This window comes from Oncorhynchus mykiss, chromosome 7, assembly GCF_057628025.1.
Source record: "Oncorhynchus mykiss isolate SJ-2025 chromosome 7, ASM5762802v1, whole genome shotgun sequence".
Taxonomy (NCBI): domain Eukaryota; kingdom Metazoa; phylum Chordata; class Actinopteri; order Salmoniformes; family Salmonidae; genus Oncorhynchus; species Oncorhynchus mykiss.
This window is the reverse complement of record NC_143028.1, coordinates 15,662,501-15,685,138: the sequence shown is the minus strand read 5'-3', so window position 1 is coordinate 15,685,138 and position 22,638 is coordinate 15,662,501. Positions and strand designations below refer to the sequence as shown.

The 22,638-nt window shown below is 41.6% G+C and overlaps 1 protein-coding gene and 1 long non-coding RNA gene across 2 annotated transcripts in view; both read left to right on the top strand.

The window, feature by feature from the left end:
- Positions 1-22,638, top strand: part of LOC149982327 (uncharacterized) — a 139,437-nt gene that overhangs the window by 69,023 nt on the left and 47,776 nt on the right. The window lies entirely within an intron of this gene.
- Positions 5,603-11,814, top strand: LOC110527467 (augurin-A). Its single transcript, XM_021608741.3, has 4 exons — positions 5,603-6,078; positions 8,559-8,606; positions 9,706-9,866; positions 11,244-11,814. Exons 1-4 carry the CDS (start codon positions 5,889-5,891, stop codon positions 11,391-11,393), a joined length of 549 nt encoding a protein of 182 aa, XP_021464416.3. The 5' UTR covers positions 5,603-5,888; the 3' UTR covers positions 11,394-11,814.

Sequence of the window (22,638 nt, the reverse complement as noted above, 5' to 3'; positions counted from 1 at the left end):
CAATTCCTGACATTTAATTCCAGTAAAAATTCCCTGTCTTAGGTCAGTTGGGATCACCACTTTATTTTAAGAAGGTGAAATGTCAGAATAATAGTAGAGAGAATGATTTATTTCAGCTTTTATTTCTTTCATCACATTCCCAGTGGGTCAGAAGTTTACATAAACTGAATTAGTATTTGGTAGCATTGCCTTTAAATTGTTTAACTTGGGTCAAATGTTTCGTGTAGCCTTCTACAAGCTTCCCACAATAAGTTGGGTGAATTTTGTAACTGAGTCAGGTTTGTAGGCCTCCTTGCTCACACACGTTTTTTCAGTTCTGCCCACAAATGTTCTATAGGATTGAGGTCAGGGCTTTGTGATGGCCACTCCAATACCTTGACTTTGTTGTACTTCAGCCATTTTGCCACAAATTCGGAAGTATGCTTGGGGTCATTGTCAATTTGGAAGACCCATTTGCGACCAAGCTTTAACTTCCTGACTGATGTCTTGAGGTGTTGCTTCAATATATCTGCGGCTGCGTGGTCCCATGGTGTTTATACTCGCATACTATTGTTTGTACAGATGAGTGTGGTACCTTCAGGTGTTTGGAAATTGCTTGGAAAAGGATGAACCAGACTTTTGGAGGTCTACAAAAAAATTTCTGAGGTCATGGCTGATTTCTTTTGATTTTCCCATGATGTCAAGCAAAGAGGCACTGAGTTTGAAGGTGGGCCTTGAAATACATACACAGGTATATCTCCAATTGACTCAAATTATGTCATTAGCCTATCAGAAGCTTCTAAAGCCATGACATCATTTTCTGGAATTTTCCAAGCTGTTTAAAGGCACAGTCAACTTAGTGTATGTAAACTTCTGACCCACTGGAATTGTGATACAGTGAATTATAAGTGAAATAATCTGTCTGTAAACAATTGTTGGAAAAATTTGTGTCATACACAAAGTAGATGTCCTAACCGACTTGCCAAAACTATAGCTTGTTAACAAGAAATTTGTTTGAGTGGTTGAAAAACAAGTTTTAATGACTCCAACCGAGGTGTATGGAAACTTCTGACTTCAACTGTATTTACCAACAACAGACTGGTAGCCAATTAGTGTGTTTCACCGACGTATGGTATATATTCAGTATATAAATACATATTGGGATTGAGACAGACAACAGGCCTAGAGGTGAGTCTTGTTCTGTTTTTAAGTTGTGTCCTGTGTTTTTTTAATTTACTATTGATATACTGTCTGTACACCACAATAAGAAATAGACCAGCAACTGTACCATCTCTCCTAAGGACAAGGACAAAGATGGTTTGTCCATAATCTGGAATAGACACGTATACTTTTTCACAATGCCACACTAACAAACACAGCAGTCCTTGATTTGCAAGCAGCAGAGAGGATCAATGAGGTATTCAACACAACAAAAGAGGGCACATTGTTGCCTTGCCTCCTGTCTCCATCAGCAATGAAGAGAAAGAGAACCGATGGTAAATATCCAATTATTGATTTCACATATAATGCCTTTTAACACCTCTCCTACCTTCATTGAGCGGACAAGGAACAAGGAGGTTGCAGAATGTCTTGGTTGACAGAAATCAAAAGTAGGGAAATATACACAGTACTCGTCAGAAGTTTGGACACACCTACTCATCCAAGGGTTTCTCTTTATTTTTACTATTTTCTACATTGTAGAATACTAGTGAAGACATCAAACTACGAAATAACACATATGGAATCATGTTGTAATCAAAAAAGCGTTAAACAAATATATTTTAGATTCTTCAAAGTAGCATCCTTTTGCCTTGATGACAGCTTTGCAAACTCTGGGCATTCTCTCAACCAGCTTCATTAGGAATGCTTTTCCAACAGCCTTGAAGGAGTTCCCACATATGCTGAGCACTTGTTGGCTGCTTTTCCTTCACTCTGTGGTCCAACTCATCCTAAACCATCTCAATTGGGTTGAGGTCAGGTGATTGTGGAGGCCAGGTCATCTGATGCATCATCATCAATCTCCTTCTTGGTCAAATAGCCCAGCCCTTACTCTGCCTGGAAGTGTGTTTAGGGTGATTGTCCTGTTGAAAAACAAATGATAGTCCCACTAAGCCCAAACCAGATGGGATGGCGTATGGCTGCAGAATGCTGTGGTAGCCTTGCTGGTTAAGTGTGACTTGAATTCTAAATTAATCACAGACAGTGTCACCATAAAAGCACCCCCACACCATCACTCCTCCTCCATGCTTCACGGTGGGAACCACACATGAGGAGATCCTCCGTTCACCTACTCTGTGTCTCACAAAGACAGGGCAATTGAAGCCAAACATCTCAAATTTGGACTCATCAGACCAAAGGACAGATTTCCATCGGTCTAATGTCCATTGCTTGTGTTTCTTGGCCCAAACAAGGCTCTTCTTCTTATTGGTGTCCTTTAGTAGTGGTTTCTTTGCAGCAATTCTATCATGAAGGCCTGGTTCACACAGTCTCCTCTGAACAGTTGATGTTGAGATGTCTGTTACAGTGGTGATTTTAGCATGTACATTTTTTTGATGCATGCCAGCAAAGACACTACACAACACAACACTAAACAATACAACTCTAAACAATACATGAATTGCACTTTATAAGCGACAAGCGGTGCCCACAAACTGTTAAAGCTGTCCCAACAGCAGGCCTTTCCTTCCAGCACCACGGAGTGAATCCTTACCACCGCTACACCTGGCTATCAGCGGAGCCTTGTCTGGCAGCGAAACAGTTCATTCAGCCTCGTTTACTGCCTTAAAAAAAAACATAGCTGACTGACTTGCCTAAACAAATGTGGTTTCTACTGACAATTGAGATGTACAAACCATGGCATAAGGGAACAATGAGCGGATAAGAGGCATTCTGTCATTTCGATTAAGACATTAATGAGCGAGCGACGACGGACGTAGGCAATATAACTACAGTGTAGGTTCAGCACTTTTGAAATGTACAGCGACAGAATGCAGAACAAGGGCCACTCTTACTGTCAGGTGCGTGAATGAGGACCCAAAAGCGAATTAACAAAACAGAGTTTCTTTAATGACGAAACACACGTAGGCTCAGATGGACAGGCAGATTCCGACAGGACAGGACAAGGTTAGATGAACAGGCAGATTCCGACAGGACAGGACAAGGTTGCAGCAAACACGACGATAGTCTGGTTCAGGCATGAGAAACACAAACGAGAATCCGACAAAGACAGAAGCAGAAACAGAGAGAGATATAGAGACCTAATCAGAGGGAAAAAGGGAACAGGTGGGAAAAGGGGTGAACGAGGTAGTTAGAGAAGACAAGGAACAGCTGGGGGAAAGAGGGGAAGAAAAGGTAACCTAATACGACCAGCAGAGGGAGACAGGGTGAAGAGAAAGAACAGGAACAGGACACAACATGACAATACATGACACTTACAGTATTTTCCCTGTACACCAAGTCAGATAAGGGGAGCATATAAGCAGACATTAAAATCTCTTACGATATTAGATGATGGCATTTCTCAAAAACAGGTTATAGGCTACATGAGTCAGAACAGTAATGTTAGACGAAACTGAGAGGTGAAAATAGACCAAATTATTAGGGTGAGGCACATTGGCTACTAACAGCTTACTACACAACATACACTTAGTATTACTTTCTTAGCTACCGTACATCATTTATGCAGCTGCATACAGTACATTTTTCGACTCGCTCCTTGGCTTGTGATGTGTTCACTTAAACATGAAGGTGGCGCGGCGGTTTTGTCATCAAAGTCTGGCATTCTCTGGTGGTAACTCAGAAAAAAACACACACAGCCACTCCATTGAATAGCAGGCTACTGTTACTGATTGCTTTGCACTGCTTGCAGTTAGCCACTGATTCCTTCCAAATGACTCATTGTTGAATTTGTTGTGTAATCTTTATGTCCAATGGCAGATGAACACCGATGCATTTTATGTATAATTTCTATTCATTATTTCTCTTCACATGACAAGGATTAAAAAGGATTTGCCAGTAGATTGTCGACTTGATTCATGATGATGACAGCTAGCTAAGACTTTGAAAGTAAGATGTTGACATGATCAGTCCAATCAAAGCTACTGTAGATATAACGTGATCTGATGTAATTCTATCTGTGGTCAATGACCTTAAGCCTTCTTGGATGGGCACTTCTAATATAACTCTATGGCAGAACCCAAGGGGCAAACATTTTCGAGCTCTAACCTTAGACTTGGGGGTGACGTACTGTCCCATGAGTGACAGAAAACTGAGCCAATCAGGCGCAACGCTCTGTATTTTCTGCTGGCTCGCCCCACCACCACAGAAAGCACTGAGCTAGGCTGAAACACCTGCATTTTGGAGCTGCCTTACTCAAGAAAGCAAAAAAGAGACCATGTTTGTATGATTTTATTAATGAAAATAAATTATTTTTTTTATATTGTTTGCAAACTGATATGTGACACGTATTAATGTCAAAATAACAAGCAAAACAGGCAAGCCTAAAAATGTGGGGCCCTGAATGACGGGTCGCCACTGGTCTGTTACTTGAACACTGAAGCATTTATTTGGGCTGTGATCTGAGGCTGGTAACTAATGAACTTGTCCTCTGCAGCAGAGGTAGTTCTGAGTCTTTATTTCCTGTGGTGGTCCTCATAACAGCCAGTTTCATCATAGCACTTTTGCGATTGCACTTGAAGAAACTTTCAAAGTACTTGACATTTTCCACATTGACTACCCTTCATGACTTAAAGTAATGAAGGATTGTCGTTTCTCTTTGCTTATTTGAGATGTTCTTGCCATAATGTGGACTTTTTTTTTTTTACAAAATAGGGCTATCTTCTGTATACCACCCCTACTTTGTCACAACACACCTGATTTGGCTCAAATGCATTAAAAAGGAAAGAAATTCCACAAATTAACTTTAAACAAGGTACACCTGTTAATTGAAACGCATTGACTACCTCATGAAGCTGGTAGAGAGAATTCCAAGAGTGTGCAAAGGCAAAGGGTGGCTACTGTGAATAATGTCAAATACTGTATATAATATTTAGATTTGTTTAGCACTTTTTTGGTTACTACGTGTTTCCATATGTGTTATTTCATAGTTTTGATGTCTTCACTATTATTCTACACTGTAGAAAATAGTACAAATAAAGAAAAAGCCTTGAATGAGTAGGTGTGTTCAAGCTTTTCACTGGTACTGGTAAAAGGGTGCAGAATTGGGACAATTTCAAATCAAATCTACTGCCTTCTACCTGTGTAGAGAGGACTAGTCTCCATGATATTGGGGCTCTGACAAACTTCAAAGAAAAGTAAGGAAATTAAATTTATTTCAAATGTTTTTTTTTCTCTGTGGGGATGTGTTTTTTCATGTTCAGAAACATCTGTACTTCCCTTGAGATATTTTGCTCTTTCTGCATGGAAACATGCCCCAGGGGAAAACTTCCTTAAGTGGTGTTCCATAAACATGGTCCCGGATTTGTTGATTGCAGCATCATGATGCTATTTGTTAAGTTACTACTTGGTCGGAAAAACGCACACAGGAAAATGATAATTTACTGCTGACTGTGTGGAGGAAATATGATATGGAGGTTTTCTGTGTTGTCTTTGAGGAAATGTTTCTGTTCTCAGTGTTTCTATGACATCATTGGTCAGGCTTGACAGTTGTTTGACATAATAAGGTTATGGTTATGTTATGGTTAGGTTATGGTTAGTTGAAGTGTTACTGATAGCTTGTAGATGGTCTGTAGAGTATCTACAGATGGACTATCCAAAGAAAGTGTTACCCATCCAACAAACATATCACCTACACATTAAACGAGAGAGAATGACCGAGTGCTTCTGTTTGGCTGGGTCTTCCTTTTCCGACATTCCTGAACCGGCACAAGCAGGTTTTCCTCTAGGAAGGAATGTTTGTTCTCTGGGCCTGTGGGGAGACTCCTGCTTCCACTGCTCCTGATTCTCCTCCTGCTTCCTCTACCCACTGCTTCCCGAGACTCAGAGAGACGCCTGGGACAGAGACGAAGACCATGGCTTTCCACAACCTCTGTCTGCAGGTTCTACTGCTAACGGCCTTCCTCTCCTACTGCGCTCACTCAGGTAAAAACCCTTCCGTCACTCACATCCATATTGTACATTTGTGATTGAGTGTACTCACTGACCCATCACATTTATACTGTACATTTGTGATTGAGTGTACTCACTGACCCATCACATTTATACTGTACATTTGTGATTGAGTGTACTCACTGACCCATCACATTTATACTGTACATTTGTGATTGAGTGTACTCACTGACCCATCACATTTATACTGTACATTTGTGATTGAGTGTACTCACTGACCCATCACATTTATACTGTACATTTGTGATTGAGTGTACTCACTGACCCATCACATTTATACTGTACATTTGTGATTGAGTGTACTCACTGACCCATCACATTTATACTGTACATTTGTGATTGAGTGTACTCACTGTCCCATCACATTTATACTGTACATTTGTGATTGAGTGTACTCACTGACCCATCACATTTATACTGTACATTTGTGATTGAGTGTACTCACTGACCCATCACATTTATACTGTACATTTGTGATTGAGTGTACTCACTGTCCCATCACATTTATACTGTACATTTGCAGGTTGATGCATTCAAATGTCATAGTATGTTGCCACGTGACAAAAACTGTTACAGAGAACAGAGATTTGGAAAAGGGTGCCTGCACGCCTGTCTCGATACATTTTCCCATCTCTCTTTTTTTAAATGTTTAATTGCTGAGATCAGCAGAGACTGGATTTTTTCATTCTTCTCGAGGACAGTGTGACATCTGATTTTGAAAGAGTTCCGTGGCTATTCTATCCGCCCTGTAGCCACCCTCTTGGATGCTCTGTCGGAAGCTTTGATTTTTGAAGTTCACCGGGAGAAAGAATAATGGTTAAGAGAGAGAGAGAGAGGGAGAAAAAAAAGGAGAGGTAAAACCAAGAGAATAGCAAGAGGGAGGGAGAGTAAAAAAATAAGGGAGGGTGGATTGAAGTATTTGTGTGTGGAGGACAAAAGGAGGTCAAACCAAACCACAGCTCCTGGAGGGAGGATTTCACACCCTCGTGTCACATTGTTTGTCCGTGAATATCACCCTCCTACTGTCTACTGTCTGCTAGCTAGAGGAAGGTCTCCGTTCTCTACCTCTCGAACCGGCCGTCTAACATCAAACCAGACTACAATCAAATAACCACATTGACACAACACATCCGTTACCCTTTACACTTGTGGGAATGGGCCTGTATGGATAGGGCTACATGGAAATGTTTCTTACAGAATAAATATGAAAAGCATATGCATAATCATGGTAACAATTGAAAGGGAACCGTTTTGGAGATAATGGGGAGGTGATTAGACCAAAGTTGGGCACACCTGACACAAGACTGAATCCAAACATTACACTGTTGATTTTATGTGCATTTTACTGTACTTTTCGCCACATTTGTTGAAAACAAAATCTGAAAATACTCTGGATATATTCTGTAACGTGACGATAATATTTCTGGAGAATGTGGGGTAGGTGCAACAAAAACATTTGAAGTGGTTTGAGTGAGAGGACTAACTGGTGTCTCCAAGTGGTCACACACCTCTCCAAAGTGTGCACAGTTCCTAAGCAATGTCAATGCACTTTTATGACTAAAAGAAGAGTCTTCAATTATGTTTTTTTTTTTTTTTTTTGCGCTCCTAGCTGTGCCGTTGAGGAACTACAGCAAGCATACTTGCAGTTCTTTCATTTGGAACACAACCCTGCGCCCCTGCCATCCCTGCTTTGGTAACACTTCGATTAACTTCTGAGTGTTTTTCAAGTATTGACATGGTGGATGGGTATGAAGGGAGGGATATACTAGGTTTTTTGTATACTGCATTGGTTTGGCGTCTTAATAGGAGAATTGTAACACTTGAATGTTTCACAATTAGATTTCTTAGACACTCCTTACATGAACTCTCTCTCTGTCATAGGGCATAACAACGATACACACTGAGTGTACAAAACACCTGCTCTTTCCATGACATAGAGTAGACTGACCAGGTGAATCCAGGTGAAAGCTAGAATCCCTTATTGATGTCACTTGTTAAACCAGGTTAAAGAAGGATTTTTAAGCCTTGAGACAAGTGAGACATGGATTGTGTGTGTGTGCCATTCAGAGGGTGAATGGGCAAGACAAAACGATTTAAGTGCCTTTGAACAGGGTATGGTAGTAGGTTCCAGGCGAAGTGTGTCAAGAACTGCAACGTTTCCCGTGTGTATCTAGAATGGTCCACCACCCAAAAGCATCCAGCTAACTTGACCCAACTGTGGAAAGCATAGGAGTCAACATGGGCTAGCACCTTGTAGAGTAAATGCTCCGGCGAATTGAGGCAGTTCTGAGGGCAAAAGGGGGTGCAACTTAATACAAACATGTTGTTCACTCACTGTACGTCTTTCATAGTAATGATATAACAGTGGATACAAACTGATGTAATGTTAAAATCAAGTAGAATATATCTGATTTGTCTTTATTTAACCTCTTTTGTCTGAGCGTCTCCAACAGATGGCGCAGGGGAGAACAAGCTCCACAGACTACTGAAGAAAAGAGATGGTAATATGGATTATGGCTGTTTCTCATGAGAAACATCTCACAGCTGAGACTACACACACACTGACTACACTGAGCCACGCTACTGTAACGTCTGCTTCCAGCTCGCGCTCTCAAACACATAGATCCCCCTGAACGCAGTTCACTCTCCAGATCCTAATCACTTGAATTCTGATCACCTGTTCACACACCTGTATGTCATTTACACACACTATTTAGTTCAGTTCATTGCACCCCATCATTGTGAGGTATTGTTTGTTTTGATACACATTCTATTCGGAGCTCTGTTTAGTTCCATATTAGTCCTCCTGTGTATCATAGTTTTTGGCCATCCTCACTAACGACACCTTTTTGCCTATTCCCTGCCTGTACTTCTGCCTGTCAGATTTCCTGTCGTCAACCTCTTGCCTGATCTCCCTGACTACGTTATTAGCCTTTTCCCTGTGTGTACTGTTACCTTTTTGGACCCCCCTGTGTATGACCTTCTGCCTGTCCCTGGACCCAGCTACCTGCCTCCTCCTGTGGTCGCTAACAAACACCTGCTGCGTCCTGCGCTTTAAACCAGCACTCTTGTCTCCAATCGTATTCATTACAACTACATCCGCATGTCTGCATCATTAATGTCAGGAAAACAATTCACCTTTCCCTTGCCTAGTTAAATAAAAGGTTCAATAAAAATAAATAACTTTATCGACAAATCCACCTCAGGCGGTAAACTTTTCACACTTGTCTAGCTTTGAATAGCCCTGTCATGTTCAGACAGACCTCCATGGCACGCAACACACGCAGTCCTCTGTGGGATGAGTGCCTGGACTGATAAGTGACAGTCTCAGATGATGATGGCTTCATGAGTCTTATTAATAATCTAAAAACACCCGTTGATATTTATAGTGTCGCTGATGTAGCCTTTAGGCTCCTCTCCTGTCTTTCCTGGCTGCTGCTGGTCGGTCAGAACCACTCTGTCTCTCAGTCACTGACAGGTCCCCTGCTCCCTACACACTTCCCCCTGCCTCCGACCCTGCTGTGGGTAAACAGGTGTGCTTATAAACTTCTTTACAGCCACACCTTGACCCATGACCTCTCCTTACCTGTATTTCCTTAGCGGGCGGAGGTACGAAGCCTGCGGGGGTGGCGGTGGCCCCCTCCAAGGCCAAAGAGTTCCTGACCTCCCTACGGAGGCCCAAGAGGAACATCTGGGACCGCAGCAGGCCAGATGTGCAGCAATGGATCATGCAGTTCATGCACATGGGGTATGACGAGGCGGTAGGTGCACTGCACCCTTCACAATGCACTGCACTCTGCACACACAGACGCTTTACCCATTGGTCAGTGAAGCATTCCTACAGTCCTGAGAGTGATCCGATCTGGTAAACTACAACTGCATCATATACTATCATGTATTATAAAGTGGGTGGTTTGAGCCCTGAATGCTGATTGGCTGACAGCCGTGTTATTTCAGATGGTATACCACAGGTATGACAAAATATTTATTTTTACTGCTCTAATTATGATGGTAATCAGTTTATAATAGCAATAAGGCACCTCGGTTGTTTGTGGTTTATGACCGATATACCACGGCTAAGGGCTGTATCCAGGCACAATGCAAGAACAGCTATTATCCATGGTGTATTGGCCATATGCCACACCCCCTCATGCCTTATTGCTTAAATATACAAATCCATGTAACATTACAAACAACTGGCTTACAGGAAGAATGTACAGCACAGCACCAGCACATTCCTATTATGTTCCTAGTTATGTTCCTTACACCATTCATCTAATCTGAATTCTTTCCCTTTAATATGGTTATAGAACCTCTGACTATATCTCCATCCTTGTATAAGTCCCATGGTGGCATTTACAGGAATGATCGGTGAACATATGAAAAGGTCAGTCTTTTGTGTTTGCTTCAGACTCATCCAGGCTGTACAGAGACATGACTTCTTAGCAACACAACGCAACCACTCTCCGCCGTCTAGACAGCTCTATTATACGGTGTGTGTTGATATTTATGTGGCAGCCGGCGAGGCTGTGTGATTGGATTAATGCCGGTATCTGTAACACATGTCTCTTACCCGGGCTCCGCAGCTGTCCCCTGTGTGTGTGTCAGTTCACCCCAGCTCCGACATCAGTCGACGAGGGGCCGTAATATTTCCCTCACATCTGCGTCCATCGTCCAACAGCGGCGGACCTGTCCAAACCTTCTCGTCACATGAAGCCTAATAGAAAACGTGTCAGTTAATTGTTCAAGACAAAGCTTGCACAAACGTACGGCTGCCCACTAACGCCAGTCATACTCTAACTCTGACACACCGTCCCTTCCAAGACTTCACCTAATTCAGACATGTTTACACTGCTTTAAGTTGATCTCCCGCTGGGGTCATACATTACATACAACAACAAAAATGTATGCACTCAATGTACTGCAAGTCACCTTGGATCAAAGCATCTGCTATGATGTTATTTCATTGCATCTCCAGTTGTCCTCGAGTTGGATCTCTCCAACTGCAGCTGTCACACAAACACACACACTGTGTCGTCTAACAACTTGTCTCTAATCACTCTCATTCAAACAAGTTCACGAGTCTTCTAGCTTGATTCCGTTAACGTTTTATCTCTTGTTGTACATCCATCCCACAGAGGCTTGAGACTGACCTGTCCTACTGGATGGACCTGGCCCGGTCGTCAGACCAAGGTCGCCAGCACCATTATGACGAGAACGCCCCCATCGGGCCCCAGGACCCCGGTTCCTACAGACACGGCGCCAATGTCAATTATGACTACTATTAATTGGCCAGCTGTGATTTACTCAGTTTCTCTGTCTCAACATAACAATCACACGAGCTTAAAGAGAGAGTTCTGAGATTTTACATAGCAAGATATGTGTTCCCTTAGACGACTTCAAAGTAAGGAAACAAATATGTTGTTTTGTAAAATCGCTGAACTGTCCCAATCGCATGAATGCTTCCCTCTTCTGCGACTTATCCCTCTGATGCTATTCTGCACACATACAGTAATGTAGCCTTCTCTGTAATGCAATAAATGGAGCTAAGACATGCCTGTCCCAGACTATGGATTGGGTTTCACTGTCTCTACATTGTATCCTTTGCTGTCTGGGAGACCTTCTGATGTACACGCTGTGATGGGACCACAATGCATTGGGTTGATCTGTCTGAATAACTAAATAAAAGACAGTCAAAACCTTTAATAATTCATGACTCTTGTACATGTTGTGTCCAGTGTGTGGTGGCAGTACCTCGATCCTTAAACTGATGCGGAAAAGCAAACCATCATGGTGAAATAAAGGCAAAGGAGGGGGACAGCAACACCAACCACAGTCAACAGTTTAATGGAAGAAAAATACGGAGGTTAAAAGAGGAGAGAAACTAGGTTGTGAGTGCTATCCCTTCTAACCTGTGGTTTGTCCCGCTGAAATTGATTTTCTGTATGATTGGGAAAAGTTAGTGGTGTTTTGGATCCTTGGGATGTCCCTACCCTAAACCCTAACCTTAACCCTTACCTAACCCATAACCATTTGAAATGTCAACTTCATTGTGTTCAAATCAGAGTAGGGACGTCTCAAGGGTCCCAGATAGCACTGACTGATTGGGAAGGTTTCTGCCACTACTGTGTAAATAAAGTGTGTTGTGTTTGAGCTGCTCTCTGTGATAGGGCTGCCTTATACAACTGTCGACAGTCAGAAACTAGCAACAGTGGATGATAAATGTTCCACTCTGAAGCACAATGGAATATCTGTCAGTGATTTGTTCATGTCCATACTCTCGTACAGATATGACAGAGTCTTGTAGTGAACTATTGATTTTTGCAGTTGCTGTACACACACACACACACACACACACACACACACACACACACAACAAATCTGTAGGGGGGGGCAAGACTTTGTAGACAAACAGCAGTATGGACTGAGCGGTATGTTATTGCTTTCATATCCCTAGCTTCCTGTACGTCTCATAAATTCTCCTAATCTGCAAAGAAAGTCATTTCTGAAATAAGCTGTGTACCATCTTGTCAAAACTACGTCTCTGTCAACACTACACCAGGGAGGTTGCTCCCTGCTCTGTCCGCCTCACCATACGGACAGATGCCAGAATATTTCCTCTGAGAATAGCGACATCACAGTTTCCCATCTTTCTATTTCACACATATCAGCCTTATCGCAGCCAGTTAGATTTCCTGCCTCTAATTTATAACACAAACAAGTTGATCTGTCATAGACTTGAATAGTAATGTACACTACTGTTCAAAAGTTTGGGGTCACTTAGAAATGTCCTAAATAGCACTGTAACAGTAATCCAAATGCAATCTATACGTGCAGTATAAACAGTGTAACTACAATGCAATGTACAGTAGTAGAAATTACAATGAGCTTTGTCAAGAATACAGTATTTAAATACATAGTACATGGCAAACTGAAGCATACACACTTGTTAATCCTGTGCAGCCAACACACCTGATTCAGCTAATCAAGGGGCTTGTTGGTTAGTTGAATCTGGTATGTTAGTGCGGGGTTAAAATTCATCCCTGTGGGTACCCACTACCAGGACCAGATGTAACATATATGCAGGGAAACAGGCACAGAAGGTGTGTTTAATAGTAATCATGAAGTTAATACCAAACAGGAACCAAAAACCAATACTGCCTGATGAATGAGACTTACTGAGGGCTATATGAAGGGAGAGTAATCAGGGTGGTGATGAAGTCCAGGTGTGTGTAACGATGGGGAGCAGGTGTGCACAATTTTGGTTGCCAGGTGTGCGCAATTCTGGTTGCCAGGACCGGTGGTTAGTAGACCGCAACGTCGGGCGCTGAAGGGGGGGAATCGGGAGTAGACGTGACACCAGAATTAGAGAGAATGCACCTGGAAACCTGCTATAAAAGAATGAGCGACATCAGGGAGTATATATTGTTTTAAAGCTAAACTAAGGATTATCGCTTTAAAAAAATGTAATGTTGACTATCATTCAATCAACGGCCATGAATGCATGCCTCTGGGACACTATACACCACAGCAAACCGCTCAGCCTATCAGCACAACATAGCTTCTACATCGCAGTTTCAGTTCATTAGACCAAATCAAATCAAATGTATTTATATAGCCCTTCGTACATCAGCTGATATCTCAAAGTGCTGTACAGAAACCCAGCCTAAAACCCCAAACAGCAAGCAATGCAGGTGTAGAAGCACGGTGGCTAGGAAAAACTCCCTAGAAAGGCCAAAACCTAGGAAGAAACCTAGAGAGGAACCAGGCTATGTGGGGTGGCCAGTCCTCTTCTGGCTGTGCCGGGTGGAGATTATAACAGAACATGGCCAAGATGTTCAAATATTCATAAATGACCAGCATGGTCCAATAATAATAAGGCAGTTGAAACTGGAGCAGCAGCACGGCCAGGTGGACTGGGGACAGCAAGGAGTCATCATGTCAGGTAGTCCTGAGGCATGGTCCTAGGGCTCTCTCCTCCGAGAGAGAGAAAGAAAGAGAGAATTAGAGAGAGCACACTTAAATTCACACAGGACACCGAATAGGACAGGAGAAGTACTCCAGATTTAACAAACTGACCCTAGCCCCCCGACACATAAACTACTGCAGCATAAATACTGGAGGCTGAGACAGGAGGGGTCAGGAGACACTGTGGCCCCATCCGAGGACAAATGCTCTTTCAGAGCCGTAGATCTCGGGGGGGGGGGGGGGGGTCCATCATATTATAGATTTGGGGGATGAGATTGGAGAAGCAGTGGGCCGATACAATAGAAACGTGGTGGATAACGGAATGTCATATCGTATATGTGTTCTATCGATTCCCGGGGTCACTTCATATTTTCATGTGCATCTGAGTGCTTCGCCGTTCAAGCAGGCAGAAATACAGCCGGTATGACGCATCATACTGGCTGTATTCCTGCCTGCTTGCATGGTGAATAGCTCAAAGATGCACAAATACGATATATCATTCAAAATGGGTGAATCTTTACTTTAACTAAGTTGATTAGTGTTGATGGAACTGATGCCACACACACACACAAAGAGATACACCGAGACACACACACACACACATTTTTATGATGCACTAATTAAAGACAATATAACTGCGAGTGTCACTGACATGCTTCCTGCAATTTATAAAAATAGAATACCGGTATACATTTTTTCTATCAAGGATGATGGAAGTAGTTCCCAGGTTCAGTCAATGTAGATGTGTTTGAAACTGTACAGTTGAAGTCGGAAGTTTATATACACTTAGGTTGGAATCATTAAAACTCGTTTTTCAACCACTCCACAAATTTCTTGTTAAACTATAGTTTTGGCAGTCAAGTTAGGACATCTATTTTGTGCATGACAGAAGTCATTTTTCCAACAATTGTTTACAGACAGATTATTTCACTTATAATTAACTGTATCACAATTCCAGTGGGTCAGAAATTTACATACACTAAGTTGACTGTGCCTTTAAACAGCTTGGAAAATTCCAGAAAATGATGTCATGGCTTTAGAAGAGCCATGACAAGCCGAAGAACACCATCGCAACCGTGAAGCACGGGGGTGGCAGCATCATGTTGTGGGGATGCTTTGCTGCAGGAGGGACTGGTGCACTTCACAAAATAGATCAAAAGAGTTAAAGCTGGGTCGCAAATGGGTCTTCCAAATGGACAATGACCCCAAGCATACTTCCGAATTTGTGACAAAATGGCTTAAGGACAACAAAGTCAAGGTATTGGAGTGGCCATCACAAAGCCCTGACCTCAATCCCATAGAACATTTGTGGGCAGAACTGAAAATGCGTGTGCAAGCAAGGAGGCCTACAAACCTGACTCAGTTACACCAGCTCTGTCAGGAGGAATGGCCAAAATTCACCCAACTTATTGTGGGAAGCTCATGGAAGGCCACCCAAAACATTTGACCCAAGTTAAACAATTTAAAGGCAATGCTACCAAATATTAATTGAGTGTATGTAAACTGGTGACCCACTGGGAATGGGATGAAAGAAATACAAGCTGAAATAAATCATTCTCTCTACTATTATTCTGACATTTCACATTCTTAAAATAAATTGGTGATCCTAACTGCCCTAAGACAGGAAATTTCAACTAGGATTAAATGTCAGGAATTGTGAAAAACGGAGTTTAAATGTATTTGGCTGAGGTGTATGTAAACTTCCGACCTCAACTGTATGTCATTCAAGGCTTGTTTGATTCCAGCACAGCTTGCTAACAGCCTAAGCACTTCCTCTCTGCACCACATGCTATGAAGTAAAAACTACAGTTGGAGCTCCATTGACAGATCATCTACCTCAGCGGGATGCGAGTCATTTTCTCTCGAACCCCTCCACGGTTGAGGATGCCTGCAGATATAAAAACAGATCTTTTCATATGATCCCAGCTCCTCTAGTTTCTTTCACTTCGAAAAATGACAATAGCTCAAATTGAAGAAGTGTGGAGTTTATGATGGTCCAGATAGATGGTTCCTATGCATCATCATAATCCACAAAGGACAGGCAGGAGCTGATGAAAGCACCTCCCTGAAGCCGCAGGCAACGTGGTCACATGACACTGGAGAATAATCAGCAACGATCAGTGTTGCTTATTGACATGTGAGATGAGGAAACGCGAAAGTGGATATGATGGTTCTGTCTTGTCTCATCAGACAGAACTATTTCTACAATGATCCCTAGGCCTCTGTCACAAGCTTTCATCCTAAATGGCACAAACGTCTATCGAAAACAAATCACTTCCATCATAAACTTCATAGACTCATAAGACATAGCCTACATACTGTATGTCTGCATGAAAGGTCTACTCTAACTAAATCACCCTCTGCCCTCTAGGACCTTAAGACAGAATCTAGGCAAGGCTGGTTAGAAGCCAAAGAGGAAACAGAAGAGATGTCAAAGTCCTCTGTCTTTTCACATCCAGTATTCATCCAGTATTCCCCTGGGCTCACACCAAAGTCTCTATGTGTGATTGGCAAACCATGTTCCAACCCCAAAGAGAGATACTGGTCATGTCTGGCTTTTATGCAGTAGGCACTGAAGATCGGCCACTAAATTACTGACAGGGACGGATGAGAACAGTCAGGAATACATTGACTCACAGGGAATTTTTAATGACACTTCAGAATTATTTGAGAACGACAAAATGTGACATTTCAACCCATAGAGGGAAATAAGAGGATAATAAAGTTTTCTAATGTAATCTAAAACCAAATCCTAAAAAACTAATGGCCACATGGGTGTTCTTTGGCCTCTACTGGTCCGGGTTGAGGTTTGTTTTCTCACCAGAGCGTGCGCGAGCATTGTAGTATGAGTGACTTTGTCTAATAGCCGAAGGGCAGCCCAATGCCATGCCTAGTTACCACCTCAGCGTTTAATTAACTTATTCTGACTCCCCGGCCTCCTGATGCCTTCTCTGGACATGGCATATGCTGTGAACATATTTCATTAGATGCTCCGGGTGGAATACAGACATGGAAACCCAACAGAACTAACTGGAATATGAAGCATGCTAAGATGCTCTGGGCGGACTACAGACATGGAAACCAAACAGAGGTAACTATCTATTCAAGTGACATTTTAAAGTTTTTCATTCGTCATTTATTATTTAAATAAAATGTTGTATTTATAGTATCTCTCTTTAAAAAATACAATATAAAATAGAATTTATCAGAAGCCATGTGAAGTTTGTCCCAACAATATAAAATATAATTTATCAGAAGCCATGTGAAGTTGGTCCCAACAAAATAAAATATAATTTATCAGAAGCAATATGAAGTTTGTCCCAACAATATAAAATATAATTTATCAGAAGCCATGTGAAGTTTATCCTAACAAAGTTGTCTTTTGCATGATGTGTGATATCTTGTGTTATAGTCGTGTTCAGTCAATCACGAAGACAATTACAATGGTGACCTTTTAAAATGAGGCATCAGACTCATTTCACAGAAAATTGATTGATGTTCTGAATTTCAGGAAAACCGAACAAATTTGAAGTCCTGATGGGTTTTTGCTTGAGAAAGGTAATCTCATGATTGTGGCACAAAATCGATTGAGTCATCTTGATGAGACATTAGAGTCTGTCACTCTTTTGTATCCAAATGATGAGAATTTAAATCCAACTATTAAACAACAGACAGATTTGTCTGGAAACCTTTTGATAGCACCTTCTGTTGATGAACTTTCTTTCTGCTTCACCAAATACCTTTTTATTGCACTGGCAAACCTCAGATTACAGGAATATGTTCAGACGCTGCATTGAGATCCTGAGTGACGCAACAGTCAAAGGCACTGCATCTCAGTGCTAGAGGTGTTGCTACAGACCCTGTTTAGATTCCAGGCTGTATCACAACCGGCCGTGATTGGGAGTCCCATAGGGAGGCGCACAAATGGCCCAGCGTCGTCCGGGTTAGGGGTTGGCCAGGGTAGGCCATCATTGTAAATAAGAATTTGTTCTTAACTAACTTGCCTAGTTAAATAAAGGTTAAATAAATCATTAAAGTGTCCTTAACCCAATGAGTCACACCACGACGCCAGCGCGTTTTGGACTTCTAACTCCTTTTAAACCTTGTGCGTTTGAGCAGACTTCTGGGTTGTAACATTTGATTTGTCTGTTTCTTCCGCATCTGTTGGTACCATTAGTCTGTGTGATGAAACAGGGGCTGAGCTAAAGCGGTGTTTGTGAGACGAGGGAGGACGCCCAAAGGGGCCCGGGGACAGTTCTTTTTATTTAGTATATAGTGTCTGAATGATTTGAGCTAAAAACTATAAAAGGTCTATGAGGTCTAAGGTCTAAAATCTATGAAAAGGCTGAGACTCTCACGAACACTCACATGTTTGCTCTAGGACACTTCTATATAGAAGATAATTGTAAATCCCAGGACATAGTATCTTTAATACTGTAATAAGCTTACATTGTTGCTGTCACAAACTCCAAACTCAATACAGTTGTCACTGACTAGTTGGATATTCATGTCCCACTGAGCAAACCATTTCTGTACTTACAGCGTTCGTCAATTCCTTTTTTATCAGGGGCTGTTGTGACGGTTTATGTCAAATAGTTGTGTGTTCTACTTGTAGCCCTGGTTGTCCTGAAAAGAAAATGGTAAAACATTTAATTGTGAGTTTAAATATAAGGGCTGAACATAAATGTGTTTTTTGCTGGGGTCTCGGGACTGACAGGGTTAAATAATCCTCTCACTTTAGGTCTTGGTGGGGTGTACAAAGTGCTCTCATCACCTCCCAACAGAAATAAACCCTTTTCTTCTTTGTCTGACACGTCATAGATCGGATCATACATCATTCCAGGCCACAGTACGCCAAATGGTTGCCCTTGATTACCTCTGTGTCCTCAACTCTCTTTCCAATTGCGTTTAAATGTCATCTTCGTTGTTCTCTTTCAGGCTCTATACAGGTCCCTGCAGCAGTCTTTACAACCATTTACATGCAAAGTGCAACACTTCCCCCAACCCTTCTAACACCCTCCTGCACCACCTCTCTCTCACCACACTGTAAAACTGTCTTGTTGTTTAGTATTATACAATAAAACTAACAGTAATGTATCATATTCATTATTTTCAGCAAATTGCATAAATGACAATGCACTCTGGGTGATTTTAGGCGTAAACAGTAAATTATACTTTAAATTCCAAAGAAACTTTGGTTTAACAGTACATTACTGTAACTGCACAGCATTGTTGGATTGGCAACTGGCAACTTTTCAAACAGTTCTGAGTGATAGGATTGAAAGATGTCTGAACATTATACTAATGGAAAACTGTGATGTACATTTTTACATTTATTAACAGTAAATACTGTGAAGCACTACACTCCAGCATACTGTAAATTATGGTGCATTGTGGGAAAATGTGGGCAGGGAAATAATTGCTGTATTACAAAAGGGTAATTTAATTCCACCCCACAGAATACAATACTGTACCATATTTTTGTAGCGCCAAAAACCATTTGACCACACTGTAAAAACTGTAACTAGTTTTTACGGTAACTTATTGGCAACCAGTTCTGTAAGTTACTGTATTTAATTAAAACATTTTTTTTTTTTTTTTTTACAGTATGTTACCGTTAATTACAAAGAAATTGGTTTAAGATAAGTTATTTTGTGGCTATAACAAGTTATTTCGTGGTTGCATGGTGTTGTTGTTTCTGGCTCATTAACCTATTTTAAGCCAGAAAGAAGCTACAGAAAGAAGCTACAAGCCAGAAATAAGCTACATTTGTGCTACCCATTAGTGAGAGTTCTCTACCAATTTAACTGATATATGTATGGTAGTAGTACCACAACAATTAAATGTGTATTGGGGACAGATTGAAGTGGCAGCAAGTCTCAAACCTTTAATGGTTGAGTACAGTATTTGCCATGTCCTTTGCCCTGTGGTCACCTCCAGTTTGGAATATCAAAAGGTGGTATTTTATAGCACTTGCACTTTCAGAGGCCTTAGCAAGGCTTCCAAACCGGCATTCATTGATATTCTGTAATATGTAAACACATTACCTAGCAGCCAACATACTTTCACGAATCCCACGCAATTACGGTAAAATACTGTAAAATACAAACCCCATCTGCCCTTATTGAGTTTAATTCATCCATTCGTTACAATTACCAAAATAAGATTACAATTATGCACTGTACTGTTGTTTTATGGTCAAACAAATATTACAGTAACACTATTGGATATTTTCTGCATCTTTCTTCCCACACCAAACCTACCACTGGTGTAAAATACTCTCAAATATGGTGATGGATCTATGATGTTATGGTGCTATTTTGCTTCCGCTGGTCCTGGGGCCCTTGTTAAGGTCAATGGTGTCATGAACTTGACCAAGTACCAAGACATTTTAGCCCAAAACCTGGTTGCCTCTGCTAGGAGGCTGAAACTCGGCCACAAGTCGATCTTCCAGCAAGACAATAACGCCAAGCACACATCAAATCCACAAAGGAATTTCTATTGACCATCTCAGTCTCTGGACTTGAACACTGTTGAAAACCTGTGGTTTGAATTGAAGAGGACAGTCCATAAGTACAGATGAAGGATATCAAAGATCTGGAAGGATTCTGTATGGAGGACTGGTCTAAGATCCCTCCCAATATGTTCTCCAATCTCAAAAAACGTTTTAGAAAAAATAATCAGTGTCATTATTCTCGATTGGAGAGGGTGCTGGAGCATTCAAAACAGGGGTGCCAATCTTTTTTTCCCATCGTTATGAAGGGTGCCAATCCTTTTGGACTTGACAGTGTATACAGTGCATTCGGAAAGTATTCAGACCCCTTGAATTTTTCCACATTTTGTTACGTTACAGCCTTATTCGAAAATTGATTAAAAAATAGAATCAATCTACACACAATACCCCATAGTGACAAAGTGAAAACAGGTTTTTAGATTTTTTTGCAAATGTATTAAAAACAAAAACAGAATTACCTCACTTACATAAGTATTCAGACATTTTGCTGTGAGACTCGAAATTGAGCATCAGGTGCATCCTGTTTCCATTGATCTACAGAAGATGGCAAGTTGGCGCCGACCGACATGGCAGCTCTACTTCTAGCTCCTAAGCAACTTTGCAGTATTTCGTTTTTTTGTGTGTTATGTACATTATTAGCTCCGAATGTTTTTTTTGTTATTGCATACAGCTGGAAATAACTTTTTGATACCAGAGCGGCATTAACTCCCTGCATTACGACCAGGAATAGGACTTTGTTTGTACCCACCAGAGCAATTGATCTGATCCCAAAGGCTGCTCCAAGACACCGCCAGCGGAGAAGAAACATTTGGAGTGGACTTCTAGTCCAACTCAGGAGACACCATCCACTGCTTCTGAGCATATTACTCGCTAATGTTCAGTCTCTGGACAATAAAGTAGACAAGCTCAGGGCGAGGATCTCCTTCCAGAGAGACATCAGGGACTGTAACATACAGTACTCTGTTTCATGGAATCATGGCTCTCTATGGATATACTGTCCCCGTCCATACAGCCAGCTGGGTTCGCAGTACATCGCACAGACAGGAATAAAGAACTCTCCGGGAAGAAGAAAGGCGGTGTTGTATGTTTCATGATTAACTACCCATGGTGTGATTGTGATAACATACAGAAACTCATGTCCTTTTGTTCACCTGACTTAGAATAGCTATCAATCAAATGCCAACCATATTATCTCCCAAGAGAATTCTCTTTGGTTATAATCACAGCCCCTCAAGGGCTGTTCCCCCTCAAGCCATTACCACAACGGCCCTAAAGGAACTACACTAGACTTTATGTAAACTGGAAACCACATAACCTGAGGCCGCATTTATTGTAGCTGGGGATTTTAACAAAGTACATTTGAGGAAAACGCTACCAAAATTCTATCAACACATTGACTGTAAAACACTTGAATACTGCTACTCTCCCTTCCGGGATGCCCACAAGGCAAATAAGGTATTTGCAAACATTTCCACAAACCTGTTTTCACTTTGTCATTATGTTGGTATTGTGTTTAGATTGATGAGGAAAACATACATTTGTTCCATTTTAGAATACGGCTGTAACGTAACAAAACATAGAAAAAGTGAAGGGGTCTGAATACTTTCCGAATGCACTATATTATGAGACTGACCCTCTTCTTCTTCTCTCTCCTCAGTGGCACCACCACACATTGGACAAGGCTCCTTCAGCTTTATTACAAATAATTGGCAGACAAGACATGGACTAGCTTTCACCCTGACGGTAATAAGACCCACACATCTCCTCAGCCTGTGTTCCGCTCTCACTGCTGCTGGACCAACTAGTCTTAACGAGAGACTGTCAGTCTCCATGTGTTCAACCACATGCTGCTAATACCGCTTGGCCCCTAAAGCTGTTCCAAAACCCAGAAAAAATCAGAGAATAATGTTTCAGGTCCTATTTGCTCTCATATAAATCCGCTCTGGAGAGGTTAGGTTAGCATTGCTGCAGCGGCAAGGATGTGAGTGCGTTCATATCTTTGAAATCTGTGTCTTCGTACTCTTCACCAGGTCTCCACATGTGTTCATGTG

Bases quoted from the DNA above. Each gene is read 5' to 3' on its own strand.
- LOC110527467 (XM_021608741.3), top strand. From the start codon at position 5,889: ATGTTTGTTCTCTGGGCCTGTGGGGAGACTCCTGCTTCCACTGCTCCT. The intron at 6,079-8,558 runs GTAAAAACCCTT...CGTCTCCAACAG, and splicing joins CTCCTACTGCGCTCACTCAG to ATGGCGCAGGGGAGAACAAG. The intron at 8,607-9,705 runs GTAATATGGATT...GTATTTCCTTAG, and splicing joins ACTACTGAAGAAAAGAGATG to CGGGCGGAGGTACGAAGCCT.